At 38.4% G+C, this 14,938-nt stretch overlaps 2 protein-coding genes across 5 annotated transcripts in view; one reads left to right on the forward strand and one right to left on the reverse strand.

The window, feature by feature from the left end:
* Window positions 1-8,379, forward strand: part of ptgir (prostaglandin I2 receptor) — a 30,089-nt gene extending 21,710 nt beyond the window's left edge. For both annotated transcript variants that reach the window (XM_077542082.1, XM_077542083.1), the window contains one exon: window positions 6,049-8,379. In XM_077542082.1, coding sequence (XP_077398208.1) covers window positions 6,049-6,351 — 303 coding nt within the window. In that variant the 3' untranslated portion in view covers window positions 6,352-8,379. The remainder of the gene's footprint in view (window positions 1-6,048) is intronic.
* A 1,135-nt stretch (window positions 8,380-9,514) lies between these two features.
* LOC144033078 (amino acid transporter heavy chain SLC3A2) lies at window positions 9,515-14,705 on the reverse strand. 3 transcript variants are annotated; one of them, XM_077540869.1, is made up of 10 exons: window positions 14,539-14,705; window positions 13,690-14,086; window positions 12,657-12,809; window positions 12,364-12,452; window positions 12,212-12,289; window positions 12,090-12,145; window positions 11,053-11,248; window positions 10,871-10,975; window positions 10,739-10,771; window positions 9,515-9,992 (listed from the first exon to the last, which is right to left on the reverse strand). In XM_077540869.1, exons 2-10 carry the CDS (start codon window positions 14,075-14,077, stop codon window positions 9,615-9,617), a joined length of 1,476 nt encoding a protein of 491 aa, XP_077396995.1. In that variant the 5' UTR covers window positions 14,078-14,086; window positions 14,539-14,705; the 3' UTR covers window positions 9,515-9,614. The 3 variants fall into 3 exon arrangements, with proteins under 3 accessions (XP_077396995.1, XP_077396996.1, XP_077396997.1); XM_077540870.1 differs by lacking the exon at window positions 14,539-14,705 and adding an exon at window positions 14,412-14,485; XM_077540871.1 differs by lacking the exon at window positions 14,539-14,705 and adding an exon at window positions 14,182-14,240.
* Between the last annotated feature and the right edge of the window lie 233 nt (window positions 14,706-14,938).

Raw genomic sequence — 14,938 nt, forward strand, 5'->3', positions numbered from 1 at the left:
AAGTACAACTTCCAATTACCGCAAATGTCTACTGTTGGTGGCCAGGAGCACTTGTACAGACTTCATTTTAGCCAGCATCATGTGAACGACTGAGCTAAAGTGTTGCATGTGTTAAGCCAAGTTTAGTGCTGTTACTGGAACTAGGATTGACCAACTTTTGGATTTCCAAGCCAACTAAGATTTCAGCCTCAATGTCATGAAATTTCCTAATCGATCAGTTTTAGGGAAGAAAACAGCATAAATATTTTGGATTTTTTTTTTTTCTTTCAAAGTGCAAATATTTTAAAGTTGCTCTTTTCGAGTGAGTTTGCCGTCGAGCCATAACTGTTAGCTAAGCAAGTAGCAAGTCCTAAAATTGGCATCTTGAGTCTGACTCGAGTTAAATCGCGTGACTCAAGTTCCTTGCCACATTCACATGCGCAGTAATAAAAAGTGTTTCCTGCTAAACAAAAATTGCAAATTTGTCTAGCTTTTATCTATTCTTGGCATAAATCAAATATAAACAAGAGGAAACAAAGTTCAATTTTCCATAATAGGTTACCTTTGAGGTTAATGCACCAGTCTCAATGGAAATTTTACATTGTTCAATTAAATATGCACTACATATATATATTTTTTTGTGGACGCATTCAACACTCGCTTCCTTCTTCACCTTTCACTTAACCCAGTTTCAACACTAGGGGGGTTTTCACTCTCTTTGCTCATTTTCATTTCCTCTTTTTGTGTGCGTGCGAGTGTCTGAACATGAGTATTAGTTGCAATATGATTATTATTATTCACAGTTCAAAAAAATAGAGCAGCTCTGCCATTTTGGCCCCAGAATAATGAGTCCGTAGTGTCAGAGAATACACACACAGTATATGATTTATGCTGCTTTCAACTCTTAAGTGAGTAAACTCAATTTAAACACGGCGGATCAATAAACGGCCAGAAACTATTTACGACGTAATGGTGCTCCCTTTCCACCAACACTGACACTCAGCATTTACACACTTGTGTCTAAGTATTAATGGTGAAATGTAAAACTAAATTGGCACCTACTACAGTTTGAAATGCTTCTCATTAAACCCAAATAAGGTTAGCTGCTCTAGTCGGCTCTTCCTGGCGTATTATGCTCAAATTATTATGGTTTGTTTTGTATTCTATTTGCAAAAAAATATTAGGGAAATTTGAGAAATGTTGCGGAAAAGAAAATTCTAAAAGTCTACATATTTGGCAAAAATATAGAAATATATATTAAATATGGTGTAAAAATGATCTCCTTCACCTGGACAGCCCTCCACAATTTCATTTTGATAGACCAATAGATGCCTCCGATCGAACCCAAATAAAGTTCTGATGTACTCGTCGACTTTTCCTGACATGTACAGACAGACAAATATCATCTACAGTGGCTATAAAAATCTGCACACACTTGAGAAAGACCAAGATAAATCATTTCCAAACTTTTCCCACCGTTAATGTGACACCTTTCAAGAATGGAAGTAAAACTAAGTAACTGACATGATGTGGTTGCAGAAGTGTGCACACCCGCTTATAATATATGTTTTATTTAACCAGTCACTTTCAAACTTGAGTTAAAGGCGAGTCAGCATACACAAGCCACCATTTAAAGGACCTCTAATTAAACTCAAATAAAGTTCAGCTGTTCTAGCAGGCTTTTCCTGACCTGTTTTTCCCTCTTCATGCAGAAGCATGAAGGTTTTGTGCTAACACTTTTTGTGCTAATTAAGTTATGGTGTTCTTTTGGTGATGAGCAGTTGGTGTCAACTTCAACCTTGGTTTCCTGTGACCATAACACAATTTCTCAAACACACGTGGGAAAATGTATGATTTGATTAAACCAATGTTGAACCTTTTGGCCATTTGGGAGAGTATGGGATGCATCTCTTGTATTGACTCTCATTCCATTGTGTGTTGCGGAAGTACTTGGAAGTATGCCTCTAAAAGGATCTTTGTGTCTGCACTGTTGTAAATGATGCTCACTAAAAGGCCAGTAATGTGTGTGTGTGAATATGCGAGCTGTGTAATGATTGGACTGTCAAAGAGAATCAGGAAGCAAGCAAGTCAGGCAAGAGCCCTCCGGGGTCTGAGCTGGGGAATTAACAGACAGTGAAACGTGTAACGTTGTAGACGTCCATTAGCGGGGCTCCATTTCTTGGAAGTTGCGGACGTCCTCGCCAGCTTGTATGACGCGTCTCGGCCGGAACACACCAAACTGAAGACAAAGTGGCCAGATGTCGTGGAGGTGTGAGCGCAAGCAAAGTGATGCTGCAATGACTCACGGCAGAAATAATTGGACAAAAACATTCATTAATGTGTTTGCTGATTGGGCAGCGTTCCAGTGCGCTTTGTGTGGTTGCTGTGTACAATCGCATTAAGATCCACTCACGGGACGCTTCATTAGGTACACTAATCACACCTATGAGAGGGGGAAAAACATTTAGCTCCCCAGGTTCTGTTGAATTTAGGAATGTTTTGACCCAACTAACATATTTGCGGTGTGCATCTGCCAGTGAAAGATAATTTGAGACGTATCTCATGGGGTGCGATACAATTTTATTTTCAAAGTTTTAAGAAAATCCTTTTAACTAGTAAAAGGCTGTTGTTAATTATTTTAAATATTTTACACATTTGTATTTATTTATTATACATTCATGTTTGGGTTTTTTTGGGGAAATATATTCTTCATATTAGTTTATTTTAATGAAACATTTTAGTTGCCACTTTTTTAAGAGTACGTTTTTATTTTATTTTAGTTTTTCCAAAATAAATATTTTTCTTTTACTTGTGCCTTATTTTCATGCATTTTCACATTTAAACATCTTCATTTTTCCTATTATCTAACTTTTTCTTGAACTTAAAGGGATGTTTGACTCATTGAGCCATTTTCATCAGTGAAAAGTTCATATTTGTCGATAATTAAAGGGATACTTTACTTATTTAGCTATTTTTTTATACCTTTTTATTATTTATTTTACTTTAATTATTTCAGTGCAGTGAAGTTTTTCTGCTTGTTTAACTTTTAGTTGTTGAACTTATTTTTCTCATTTCATTGTTTTTATCAGATTTGTTTTTTTTTTTTGTTTTTGTTTTTTTTGCATCATTTCATTTTTTATTTACTGTATTTAGAAACTATTTCCCCATCCTGTGTGCAGCATGTTGAGCCCCAAAGCTTTTGAATGGTATCCAACAGAACAACTCAGGTTTAAGATGACCGGATGATTGAGGGAGTATAAGGAAAATATTTCTTGTTGGACACGCAGTAATAGTTTGTGGACGCTGCTGGACGATGGCAGGATGAAAAATGAGTGTGCGTGAGTGTACAAAACAAACAATGTACTTTCCAATTGGCAACCTCCAGACCGTGTCTTTATGGGGCTCGTGAGCTTCAGCCTCAGGCCAAACACATTCATATTCTGCTGTTTAAAGACCACCTGACACCTTAACACTTGTGTCCCCACCGCCTTTGACAGCTGAGATTTGTGTCCTGCTTGTGAACCGCCTGGAGAACCATAAGAGGCTGCGTGGTATGAACGTGCAGAGGTAACAGCGCAGGGTGGCAAAGCTCATGATGAGCTTTCTGGCAACACTTTATGATGGATGATGACGTGCATTTCCAAGACAACAAATTGCTCTATGCAGTGGTGGGAACTAACAGCGCAACAACAGTAATCCATGATATATAGAAATACCCAATTTAGATACTCTTAAAGGCATGTTTTTGTAGCATTTACAGCACTTCACTTCTTTTTTTTTTTTTAAAGAGCAAGGATGACACAAAAATATTGTGCAAACTGCAGTAAAGTGATTCTTCTGTTTACAGTAAACAAACCCCAAAGAAACAAATCTAATCATGCCCAAAGATGTGCATTATGAACTGAACCCAATTGCTTACTGTAGCTTAAAAAAATAAATGAATAAAATAAAAGATTGCCACAGATGATATTCAATAATTTCCCACAAAAGATGACTTGTTGCTAAAACCAGGATTATTATAGTTATGGAATTTTCGTTAAAATTAGTTTTATTTCATTATGACTTGTTTGGAATTAGGTTGGTTTAAGAGCTAGTGTTTTTTTGTTTGTTTGTTTTGTTAATGCTTGCTTTGATTTTAGTAGTTTTCGCTTTTTTTTTTTTTAAATGTGTAATAAATATTTTTTTAATATGTTATAAAGTACAGTAAACTACAATTTTCAACTATTTGATCTTCTTCTGTACTGACATGCAGAAATACAGAAATAAATACATTTAAAATAAACCCAGAAATTTCTTCTATGATATTAATTGAAAAGATGAAAGCACATTTTATGTCATATTTTTTTTTCAGGTTTAGTATTTTGTTAGTTTTCGTCAACTGTAATAACCTTGGCTGAAATACAGTACATTAATTCCTGTGTCCTTCTTTGAATTTACACCATTGCAAACTAAACAAATGTGATGCCATCTAGTGTTCAAAAATGAAATTACACCTTTTTTTTTTCTGAGAATGTACACCAAAATAGTTTTTAACTGTACACACAAAAAAAGTGGAATAGCGGGACCGCAAACCTGCAACCCGCCATGGTGTTTGGTGGAGGTCTGGGAAATACCTGAAAAAATAAAAATAAAATTGCGCCTCAAAGTGATAAAGTTGCTCCTCAAATGAAGCCGGTTGCTAGTTTCATCATCTAAGCTACGTCTGCATGCACGTGGACCAAAGCAGCAAATTGGCACTCTGATTGTGACAGCAGACCACTGTTGCTTGTGAAACTCAAGAAGTTCAAAACTACCTCCAGTCAACAGACTCAAAAGGACAACTTCCTTAAAACCATGAAACACACATGGGCGTTGTTTTTGCTTCCACTTTTTGGGCCGTGTGACACATGTTGGATGACAACGCTCTTCCATGGGATTGTGTATGATGCTTCAATAGAGAGTTGCTGTTGTTTTGATTCCCCCACCCGACCCCTCCCACGTTTCAGGGGTGACCACATCCGTGTGAGCCTAAATGTGGACTCGGGGCTGGACTCACTCTTGCTGGGTTTTTTTTTTAATCTGTCATCAACTAATTCGTGCATGGTGGAGTGAGGCCCCTAGCAACAGGGAAACATTTACGGCAGGACTGAAAAAAACAATCTGTCATTGAGGTCTGCAGGGTTTGTTGTTTTTTCACAGAGGTTATGGAGATTTGTTGATAGAACAGAAGAATGAGGTGAGAAACGGTCTTCGCGAGCCAGCTGTTGCCTGCTTTTGAGCTTCCAGCTGCTGCTGTCTGGCTGCGTGGCCTCTGCTTGGCCACAGTTTGCGGTTTTGTCCATTAGCTACCACTCGAAGTAGGTAGGATACTTACTAGGAAAACAACACGACTACAACTGTCTAACTTGGTTTTTTGCTGAGCTGTGCCCCAGACATGCAGACTGGCCAATCACAGCACAGTAACAGTACAGAAAATTAGTTCAAAATTTTACAGTTTATTTACAGTTTATCTACTTCAAATTAGAGTTATTAAAACACGTTGACTGAGTCTTTTAAGCATTCACTACGGCAACTTCAGTCACATTTTTTTTTTTATCGTAGTTAATTGCATGATGTCAAAAATTAAATCATGATTAATCAAAAAAAATTACTCTCACATTTTATAACTGCTGTAAATGTACAATAAAATATTTCCCCCAAATTTTTAATACTGTTAACATAAAAGCGGAAAAATGTTAACCTGAAACAAATAGGGTGTCATCTTTTAGTTAATTGATACAGCAATTTAATAGTAATTCATGAAGCTATTTGATGTTAAAAAGAAGTACTGTACTGTACTGTAAAAAAAAAAAAAAAAAAAAAAAAAGTCAGACATTGATTTGTGTTGAGGTAATTTTTCTGCCAGTAGATGGCATGAGCGTTGACTGTTGGACATTGATGAGAGCACAATGCAAGCGTTATTTATAAAAATAAAAACAAAACAAAAAAAACAAACAAAAAACTATTAAATTAATAGTAGGGATATAAATAAATACATACATACATACCATACATACATAAATAAAATACAAATCCTTCCTGTCTTGACAGATCGCCGGCTTTATCAACGCCATCCACCCGTTCAGCGGCGACGACGAGAACCTGACCGCCTTCCGCTTCTACGCCTTCAACCCCATCGTGGACCCGTGGGTGTTCATCATCTGCCGCAAGTCGGTCCTCCGACATCTGCGCTCCTTGCTGAGTTGTCGCTTCAGCCGGGGGGCCGCCGTCAAGACGCCGTCTCACTGCCCCGCCGTGCCCTTGCCCCAGGAGGGCCACGTGATCCAGCGCAAACCTCCGGACGTGATGCAGAGCGGCTTCTACTCAGGTGTGCCCACGTCACCCGCTACATGATGGACTCGATTGTGCGAAAATCTATGTTCGACAAACGTAAACAAGGCACACGGACTCTTGAATAGAGGATAGTGGCCTATAGACTGTCGCAAGGTGAAGACATCCCTTGGTAGTTAGCACAAAGGAGCGCATTGACGTCATGTGGTCGTGGAGGGAATAGCGTACTGTACAATCACCCTTTGGACATAAGGTACACTTACACAAGCTCATGACATATAATGAAGGGATGGGCAACTTAAATGATGGAGGGGGCCACAATTTTTTATTAGTGCTATAATATGCGCCAAATGTATGACAAAAATGCCATTTATTTATTTTTTTAATCATATGGGAAAAAATGCAAGCTCTTATTTGATAATACACTTTCCAATGAATGTCTAAAATATTCACTATCCAACCCAACAATAAATGGTTTGAAGTAATCAACAAAATACCAGTTTTTTTTTTGTTTTTGTTTTTTTTATGTAAAAAGCTCTTTTACACAAAAATAACCATTCAAAGACGGCTCAAAACTGCTGAACAAGAAAACATTGACAAACTTTTTTTTTTCTCATATAAATGAACTCATTGAAAATGTGTAATTACTAAGGCAGCGGTACTGTTTCTCCAGTGTATCATTCCAATTCCGGAAAAAAAAAAAAAAAAAAAAAAAAATATATATATATATATATATATATATATATATATATATATTAAGCCTACTCAGTAATATAAGGGCAGCAAAATACACAGTGTAAGCACAATAAAATAAAATAAAAAAGTCTGCCATCTAGTGATTATTGGTGATATTACAACTGAAAACTATAGTCGCCGTTAGGAACCCGCAGATTTGCAGATTTTCTGATTTCTTTTTTTTTTCTTTTTTTTCCCCAACACTGTATTTGTTCATATTTTGGATTGGACCAACCCCTCTAAATTAAACCCCATTTATTATGAGGGGAAAGTATAGTAAGTGCTCATCAGCGTTTTGTGAAAAATTCTTTGAGTTTTTTTTTTTTTTTTTTTACCAAAAAAAAACATTTTTCCCCCCTAAAAAAGTCCTTGTATCTGACTTTTTTTTTTTTTTTTTTTTTAAATAACTTTACAACATCTTCAAATGGTTGCCAAACTTTGACACTATGTTTCGCCCACATCAGATAGCCTAGGGGAGAATGTTTGGGAAGTCCAGGGTACATGCATAATTTTTGTTGTTGTTGTTGTTCTTTTTTTAATACTCCATTTCCACTCATTGTTACTGTACTTTTACAAGGTTGGGTTCATTATTTTGACTCAGCAGATTGGGTTGAAGATTGAATTTGAAGCTGAAACAGGTGGCCATTTTGGATAAAAGACAATAATGCTGTTAGATGTAGGCTACCTAATAAAGTGTCCAGTGCGTACATATGGCTAAAATCATTCATGAATGTTTACATTGTTCTTTCATTATGATTCAGTCTCAACATGACCAATGATGTGAAAGTACCGACTCCTGTATGAATACTTGGGAAAGAGTTTTATTGTTGAAATGCGTACACTGTTGGGATTTAAATCTACAATGTCACTGCATGAATAATATTTGGGTCGAAAGAGCTTTTGTGGTGCGTCCTCTGTAGCTTGTGCAGTTTTAGAATGTGATTTGTTGTGAGTGTGCCTTTCAGGTGTGTATTTGTGCCTGTTTACCGTTGTCACTGTGTTGTGTGTTTTGCACAATCGCTTTCACTTTTGAGGTTCACCCGTGCATGACGTGCAAGCCAAGTACTTGTTACAACCCGTGTTGAGAATGAATGTAGAATATAAGATATGATTTGGAAATAGCAATGGACGGTTCAATAACACTCTACTTTTTTTTTTTTTATGTGAAATGCAAAGTTATAAAAAAGTATTGGAATGCTTAAATGACATTTTTGCTGATTTTTGATGGACATTTGTGAATGTGTATTTTGAAGTCAGTATAAAATTACAATTGGAAGCACAATGGAATGAATAGCTGTTTTATGTACTGTTACCCATTATCCTGTTGCTGTAATAAATTTTTATTTGTCGAATGTGTATCTTCTAAGTGTAAGATATAAAGTAGCAAAAGATTGTTTTTCTCACTTTTCACTACATGCACTGTTGGCTATATCTAATACTGTATTCCAAATGAGTACAGTACTTCATTAAAATGTTCTAAATTCTGCTAAAATTTAATGAAAAAAAACAGTCAAATCATATTTTTATCTGCATTCTGTAATCTAGCTAACTCTTTAAATTGCTACATTTGCTATTTTTTTCCTAGCTAGGAACCATCCCAGGTGGTCAGAACAGCACCACTGTTTGAATTGCAATGAGAGAAGTTAAACTGTGGTATCATGTGCATGTGTAATATTAAAGCCGAGGTGCCACTGAGCAAACTGACTTGCAAAACTACAGAGAGAGGGAGGAGCAAAGTAGTATTCACAAAAGTCAATTTCTGGTTATTATGCATTACATAATGTGCGCTGTGTTTGATATTAAACTTAAAAAAATAAAGTGTTGATATTTTTTGTACTCACTGTTGGCGGTTTATTCACTCCAGAAAAAGTAAATGCAGTTCATTTGTATGTAGAGGTGATGCTGTATCAAAATGAGTATTCCTCCTTCAGAAATGTCTTTTAAAAGTCTAACCCATTCCTCGTTCTATGTGACTCAAATGAATTTACATAACGTCTATCAGATGTGATGCTTTAGTCACGCTTTCCCAAAAAGTGTTATGCAACTCTTTCATAAATGATAGCATGAAAGTGCGTATATGTACAAAGCGAATTTAGCTTGCAAGCAGCACCTGATACCAGAATTGGCCGCCATCTTGTGGCCGTTTTACGATCAGGAAATAGAAATAACAATAGAAAATTGCCATTAATATCATACAATTTTAAAGGACGTTATCTTGAAAAATACATTTCTTTTCTGTGGAATTATGAGTACTTGTTTGACAACGAGAACCACTCAGTGGCCAGGCGTTTCTTTTTCTTTTTATGTTTTTGTTTGTTTTTTTGTGTTTCTATGCCACCACCTAGTGGCCTTGTCAATCTGATGTTTGACCGTCTACTGGTGCTCAATTAGGTGCGGGAGTCGGACAATGCAGGATCTACTTCTTCAAATACAAACCACTTGATCGCAACATTTTAAATTAAGGTCAATTTTAGCACATAAAAAAAGCCGATTCGAGATGTAATCCTTTTATTTTACAGACTCAAACAGTACAACACCTCACACTGACAATAACGATAAAAAAAAAAAAGAACTTTAACATTGCATAAATGTTACGAGTAGCTTCCAGGCTCAAACAGTTTGACGACCGCGGCTTCGCGGGGCCGCAGCGCCAGTGTGCCCAGGTTAACGGCGCCCAGGCGGTCCATCGCCGTGCTGGCCACGAAGACGCCGGCCTCGGGCAGACGGGGCGCCCAGTTGGGATCCAGGCCTTGGGGCTCGGGCCCGGCGTTGAGCAGAACCAGGAAGTGGACGCAGCCCCACGAGCGCAGAAATGCCAGGAGGGGAGGCGGGGAGGAAGAGGACATGTTGGAGGTGACGTTGAAGGGGAGGAAGGTGAAGTTTCCGAAGACGAGAGCTTCTTCACGTGCTCTGTTATGACTCAGAGAGCTGAAGAGGGCCACTGTGGAATGCCTCGACTTGAAATTATACTAAAGAAGAAGAAAGTGGTTCAGTCTGTTTCAACAGTACAGCTACTTGTATCGTGTGGTGGTGTGAGCTAAGGTAACTAGCAAACAGCGCCACCGTGTGGCGTGTTGTACTACCATAAAAGACTGTTGTAACTGGATATAAAAAGTCTACACACCCATGTTCAAATGCCAAGTTTTGTGTGATAAAAATGGCACCAAGCTAAATCATCTTTAAACCTATAAGCTATACTATACAACTCCATTGGGAGGAAAAAAAATTGAGGTGAAACAAAAATGATCACATAAGATAATGTGGTTGCACAAGTGCGCACACCCTCTCACAACTGTGAAGTGACTGTGTTCTAAATTTACCAACCACATTGTAACTAAATGTTAAATGGGAGTCAGAAAATGAATGGAAAGACGATCTACATATGTGATTATGAAAGTGTACTATGCTGGCTCCCTAGTGGTAGGTGGAGAATCTCTGAAATTAAATATCCAAAAATTTACGTAGGTAACATTTTTTTCTTTATCAGTAAATTACATGCAATAATCACTATATAAGTAACTTTTTTTTTTTTTTTTTTGCATATTCAAGCACATTGTATAATATTGTTAAATATAGTTTTTAAGAATAAACTAACATGCCTCCCTAATAGAACTAATTATTGGTCTCCATGATTACATACATATTCCATGACTTAAAGCTATAAAAGCGTCAACTTTGTGAAAATAAAATATACATAATGCTAAAAAAAACTCACTGTGGAGTCGGAATATTGGCTGCCATTTCCTCCCTGCAAAATGCAATCATGTGGAGAAACAAAAAGTTGTATAAGACTTGAATTCAATACTGTACTTTGCAAATAACTTCAAATGTGAATCTTGAACTGAACCTGTCCGGGGTATAACTGGTCGTACTTGACCACAGGCGTCCCTGGCAGTGTCATGAGCAACACCAGCAGCAGTCTCCTCAAATCAGAAGGCGCTTTGCCTCCAACCTAAAAAGAAACAAGTTGTCATATGAAGAATGTTCACTTTCACACCATCCCCAAATCACGCACACATTTGTTTTTACCATCCAGCCGAGCCACGTGTCTTCAGGCGTCTGCAGGTGAGTCTCGATGGCATCGGTCACCTGGCGGGCCGACAGCGGGCGAGGTGAGGCGGGCAGCACGGACCTCAGGACCACGTCCACCAAGGTGACATTGAGCTGCTGGCCGGACACCCTCAGGAGGGGAAGGAGCTCTCGCGTCTGCTTGACCACAACAATCCTGAACAAACAAACAAATAGACATGTTAAATTAAGGCTCCCGTCAATTTCCTGAAGTATTTATAAAGTTCAAAATAATTCAATTGAAATGTATTTAATAATTGTATTGTCTTTGATTAAAAATAAATTAAACTGCTATGATATCATGAAAGAAGACATCAAGAAAACTTTCGTAATCCAGGATTATTATTATTTTTTTAAACGATGGATTCAATGATTATATTAGGTACCACTAGAGGGAGCCCTCGTACTACTAGTAATTGAAATCGTTAGTATTTCTAAGACAGCGGTAAGAAAAAAAATAGTGTTTTAAATGTGCAAATGCAAAACAACAACAACGACAACAACAAAGATTTTAGCCTAGAGAAGCGGCTTTGATTTTAGGGCTCGATGGCAGGCACACTCAATTTAACTCATTTCACAACAAAAGGCAGTTTGATATAATTAGTGAAGTCTGAATATTCTTCTAAAAATAGACTTCAAGTTGTCGATTGAAACTGCCAGTTCAATTTTACCATCAAATTAAAGCAAAAATAATTACATGTGTATGTAAAACAACCCCATAATTTTGCCAAAGGAAGTCTGCTAGCTTAATGCTAACACATAATGCAAAACACCGTCGACAGGCTAACAAATAGCATAGAAGTTGTAGCGTTCTAAAAACTTTTGAGCAACGGATATTTGAACACAAATAGGGCAAATATAGACAATACAGCATAAAAACACTCAAGATACACATTCCTAAACCTCTGCGAAAAAATGATTAATATTATTGCATTTTACTGAGCACAAGAGTATAAAAGTGAGCGTAATCTACCCCCCCAAAAACTAATTGACGATACCTTTCTTCATCTTCTCTGCTGAACTCCTCCAAAACACCTCTCCACAGCATCAGAGACTGCAACGCCAATATCCATTTAATAACATATTTTTAAAAAAACTCTTCAAGTGATAAAATATTTACCTTTTCTGTATAAGCTGCATCTGTGTCACACATTAAAAATCCTGCCACGCCTTGACCCAACCAGAAACGAAGTGTATGCTGTGGGAATGTTATACACATTTCGGCAAACGTCGCATTGTTTAACCAGAATTTCACAATGAGACATGCCAGACCTGCGTGGCATCCCAGGCTTCTTTTGTCTCCACGTCTTCACGAGCCCCAAATGGCTGCACATCGCACACGTCCAGGACCACTTTGAGGCCTGCAAGTCCAGACAATTAACACTAAACCGCTCCGCCAGCTGTGAAAAGGGCTTAATACGGATTTTAAAAACATAGGAAGAAGACCTTCAAAATAATAATCTCACACACACAATATTGCAATATTGAGAGGAAAAGCAGAAAAAAAAAATCACAATGAGATTATGTTCCAAAATCGTTCAGTTAAAAACCTTTGACTCACTCACCCACTTTGTCGCTCTTGCTGAGCAGATGCTGGACCTGTGGCAGCGTTCCTGAGCGCTCCCAGCTCTCTGTTGCATTTGACGGGCCAAACAAGCCACTCAGGATGAGAGCACTGATGCCCAAAGACTTGAGGTAGGCAAGATGATCACACAGGGCTATATTTAAAAAAAAGAAAAAAAAGCAGTTTTAAATTCGGGTTAAGGTCTCCAAGTATGATTTTAATCTAGGCTTTGGGTTTAACATTCGGGTTTCATATTAGGGTTTCAACTTTTGAATAAGGGTTAGGGTTAGCTCTTTTTAAAGAACGTGTACGTTATAATTGGTGCTATATGCACTAACCAGCCATAACATTAAGAACAGATAAAACTGAGTTGTTGCTGTTTTACATTGACAATAATGCTGACTTTTGATTACTTCTGTGGAACAGCATGTTTGCTATTGTGGTTGGCTGGTTGCATTAATGATTACTGAGCCTCATTACTTTCATAAATAAGTCACAATTGAAAACACAAATTTTGCAATGGCTCCCCTTGCACAGAGGCCTTTGTTGTACCAAATTTGGTTAAGAAACTAGGTGCTATTTTTTTTTTTTTTTTTTTTTTTTGCAGTCAACAGGAAACTGCATGCAGTCTGTGCGGTTTCCGACGCGGTATCATTCATCTTCAGTCAGGTATTCCCCTGACGCTAGCTTACCTTGGACTGGTGGGAGGCCAATCACAGGGTATTTACAGACAAACAACTATTCATATTCCTACCTATAACCTAGAACACACCAGGTTTCATCCATGAATCGAGCGTGCGTTAACACTTCCAAGGACGTCAGTGCAATAGTGTGTTGTTCCTATCTTTAACACTAGGGGGCATAACACTTTTGAAAAACTAGTTATTGTACTTTCCAAAGAAGAAGTAAAATCAGTAAATAAATAAATATTATAACATTATTAAATAACCAACTACCATATAACAGTCGTAACTGGCTGCAACAAACTCAAAATACATTTTAAATATACTGATAATTGAGCTTAATCGTCTCACCGCCAACGGCTCCTGAGCCCGCAGGTGGCGTCCCAGTGAATAGATTGTGCTGCAGTTGGAAAAAGACAGACTTTTGCCACCAGGTTAGCGGTGTCGCCACAGGCCGCGGGCTGGTGACGATGATGGCCACGGCGGTAGCCAGCATGGCGAACCACGCCAGCCAGAAGAGCACCACCAGGTAGCAGCGGAGCCTCCTCCAGGCGGGCCCTCCAGCTGACTCCTCCAGTTCCTCCTTGCTCATGGGCCGCCATTCCTGTTCCCGCTCCCCTTCTTCCCCGAGTTCCGGGACGAGCAGAGCGTCCGTCTCCGAGGAGCCGGCGGCCCCGCTGGACGAGAGGCCCTGGCCGGCTACGCTGCCGTAGCCGGTGTCGCCGACGTTCAGGGGCATGTCGCTGGGCTGCAACCAGGTGAGAGAGGGGATACTCGTAAACCGGCTCGCCCTTTCTCGTTAGTGGCCCTTACAGTCACAGGTGTTTTATGACAAGGCCTCACCTCACTTAATTCAACTCTGGTTGACAATGTGTTTGTTTACATTCACGCTGAGTACGATTTAAAGGCCAGATGAATGCACATTCAAAACTTGTAGCAGTTTTGAAATTGCAAACAGCCTAATCAGAATCAGAATAATCTGTATTTCACAAGTATGTTAAATGAATAAAATATGACAAAAAAAAAACATAGAAGGAATTTGTTAGTTTCTTCAAAATATCCAATTGTCATACCTTGTTTTTGAGACACTCAAAGCTGATGCACCAAGCACATATTCTTCCCAATGTGATCTTCGACTCCACTTCATATTTCCCTGCCGTATAACAACCAGCCAAACAAACACAGTTACTTACTACTCACCTTATCTCTTTCCTTTCAAGTTGTCTTGTCGTCGAACTTTTGTCTGCATGCAGCGTGGGGTCTCGCTGTCCTGACTTTTACAGGATGAGGAGGTGAGAAGAAACTTCTGTCCAATAAAGGCACTGCTGAGTCACTTAATACACAGGTGCCGATCCTCACAGCGCACCCTTATAACACATTCTGAAGACACATGACAAAGACCTTCGTCTGCTCTTTTAACCTCTCATGTCAGACACAGAAGTATTTGGGTGATGATGGAGCTTTCATGATTCAATAGGGTGATTGAAATGGAGACTCATTTTCTATCCGCAATTAATTGAATTGAAATGCCATTCATTTGTTCCTGTGCTCCAAAATACGGCATCAATACGAATAAATAAAAATATCACTCCATATTTTT

This window comes from Festucalex cinctus, chromosome 13 (genome assembly GCF_051991245.1).
Source record: "Festucalex cinctus isolate MCC-2025b chromosome 13, RoL_Fcin_1.0, whole genome shotgun sequence".
Classification (NCBI taxonomy): Eukaryota; Metazoa; Chordata; class Actinopteri; order Syngnathiformes; family Syngnathidae; genus Festucalex; species Festucalex cinctus.

What these genes read in the sequence shown, in the direction of transcription:
- LOC144033078 (XM_077540869.1), bottom strand. Translation starts at nt 14,077, where the DNA reads ATGCCCCTGAACGTCGGCGACACCGGCTACGGCAGCGTAGCCGGCCAG. An exon ending in AAGCCTGGGATGCCACGCAG is followed by an intron (nt 12,290 to 12,363) that starts GTCTGGCATGTC and finishes ACATTCCCACAG; the next exon opens with CATACACTTCGTTTCTGGTT. An exon ending in ACCAGTTATACCCCGGACAG is followed by an intron (nt 10,772 to 10,870) that starts GTTCAGTTCAAG and finishes TGCATTTTGCAG; the next exon opens with GGAGGAAATGGCAGCCAATA.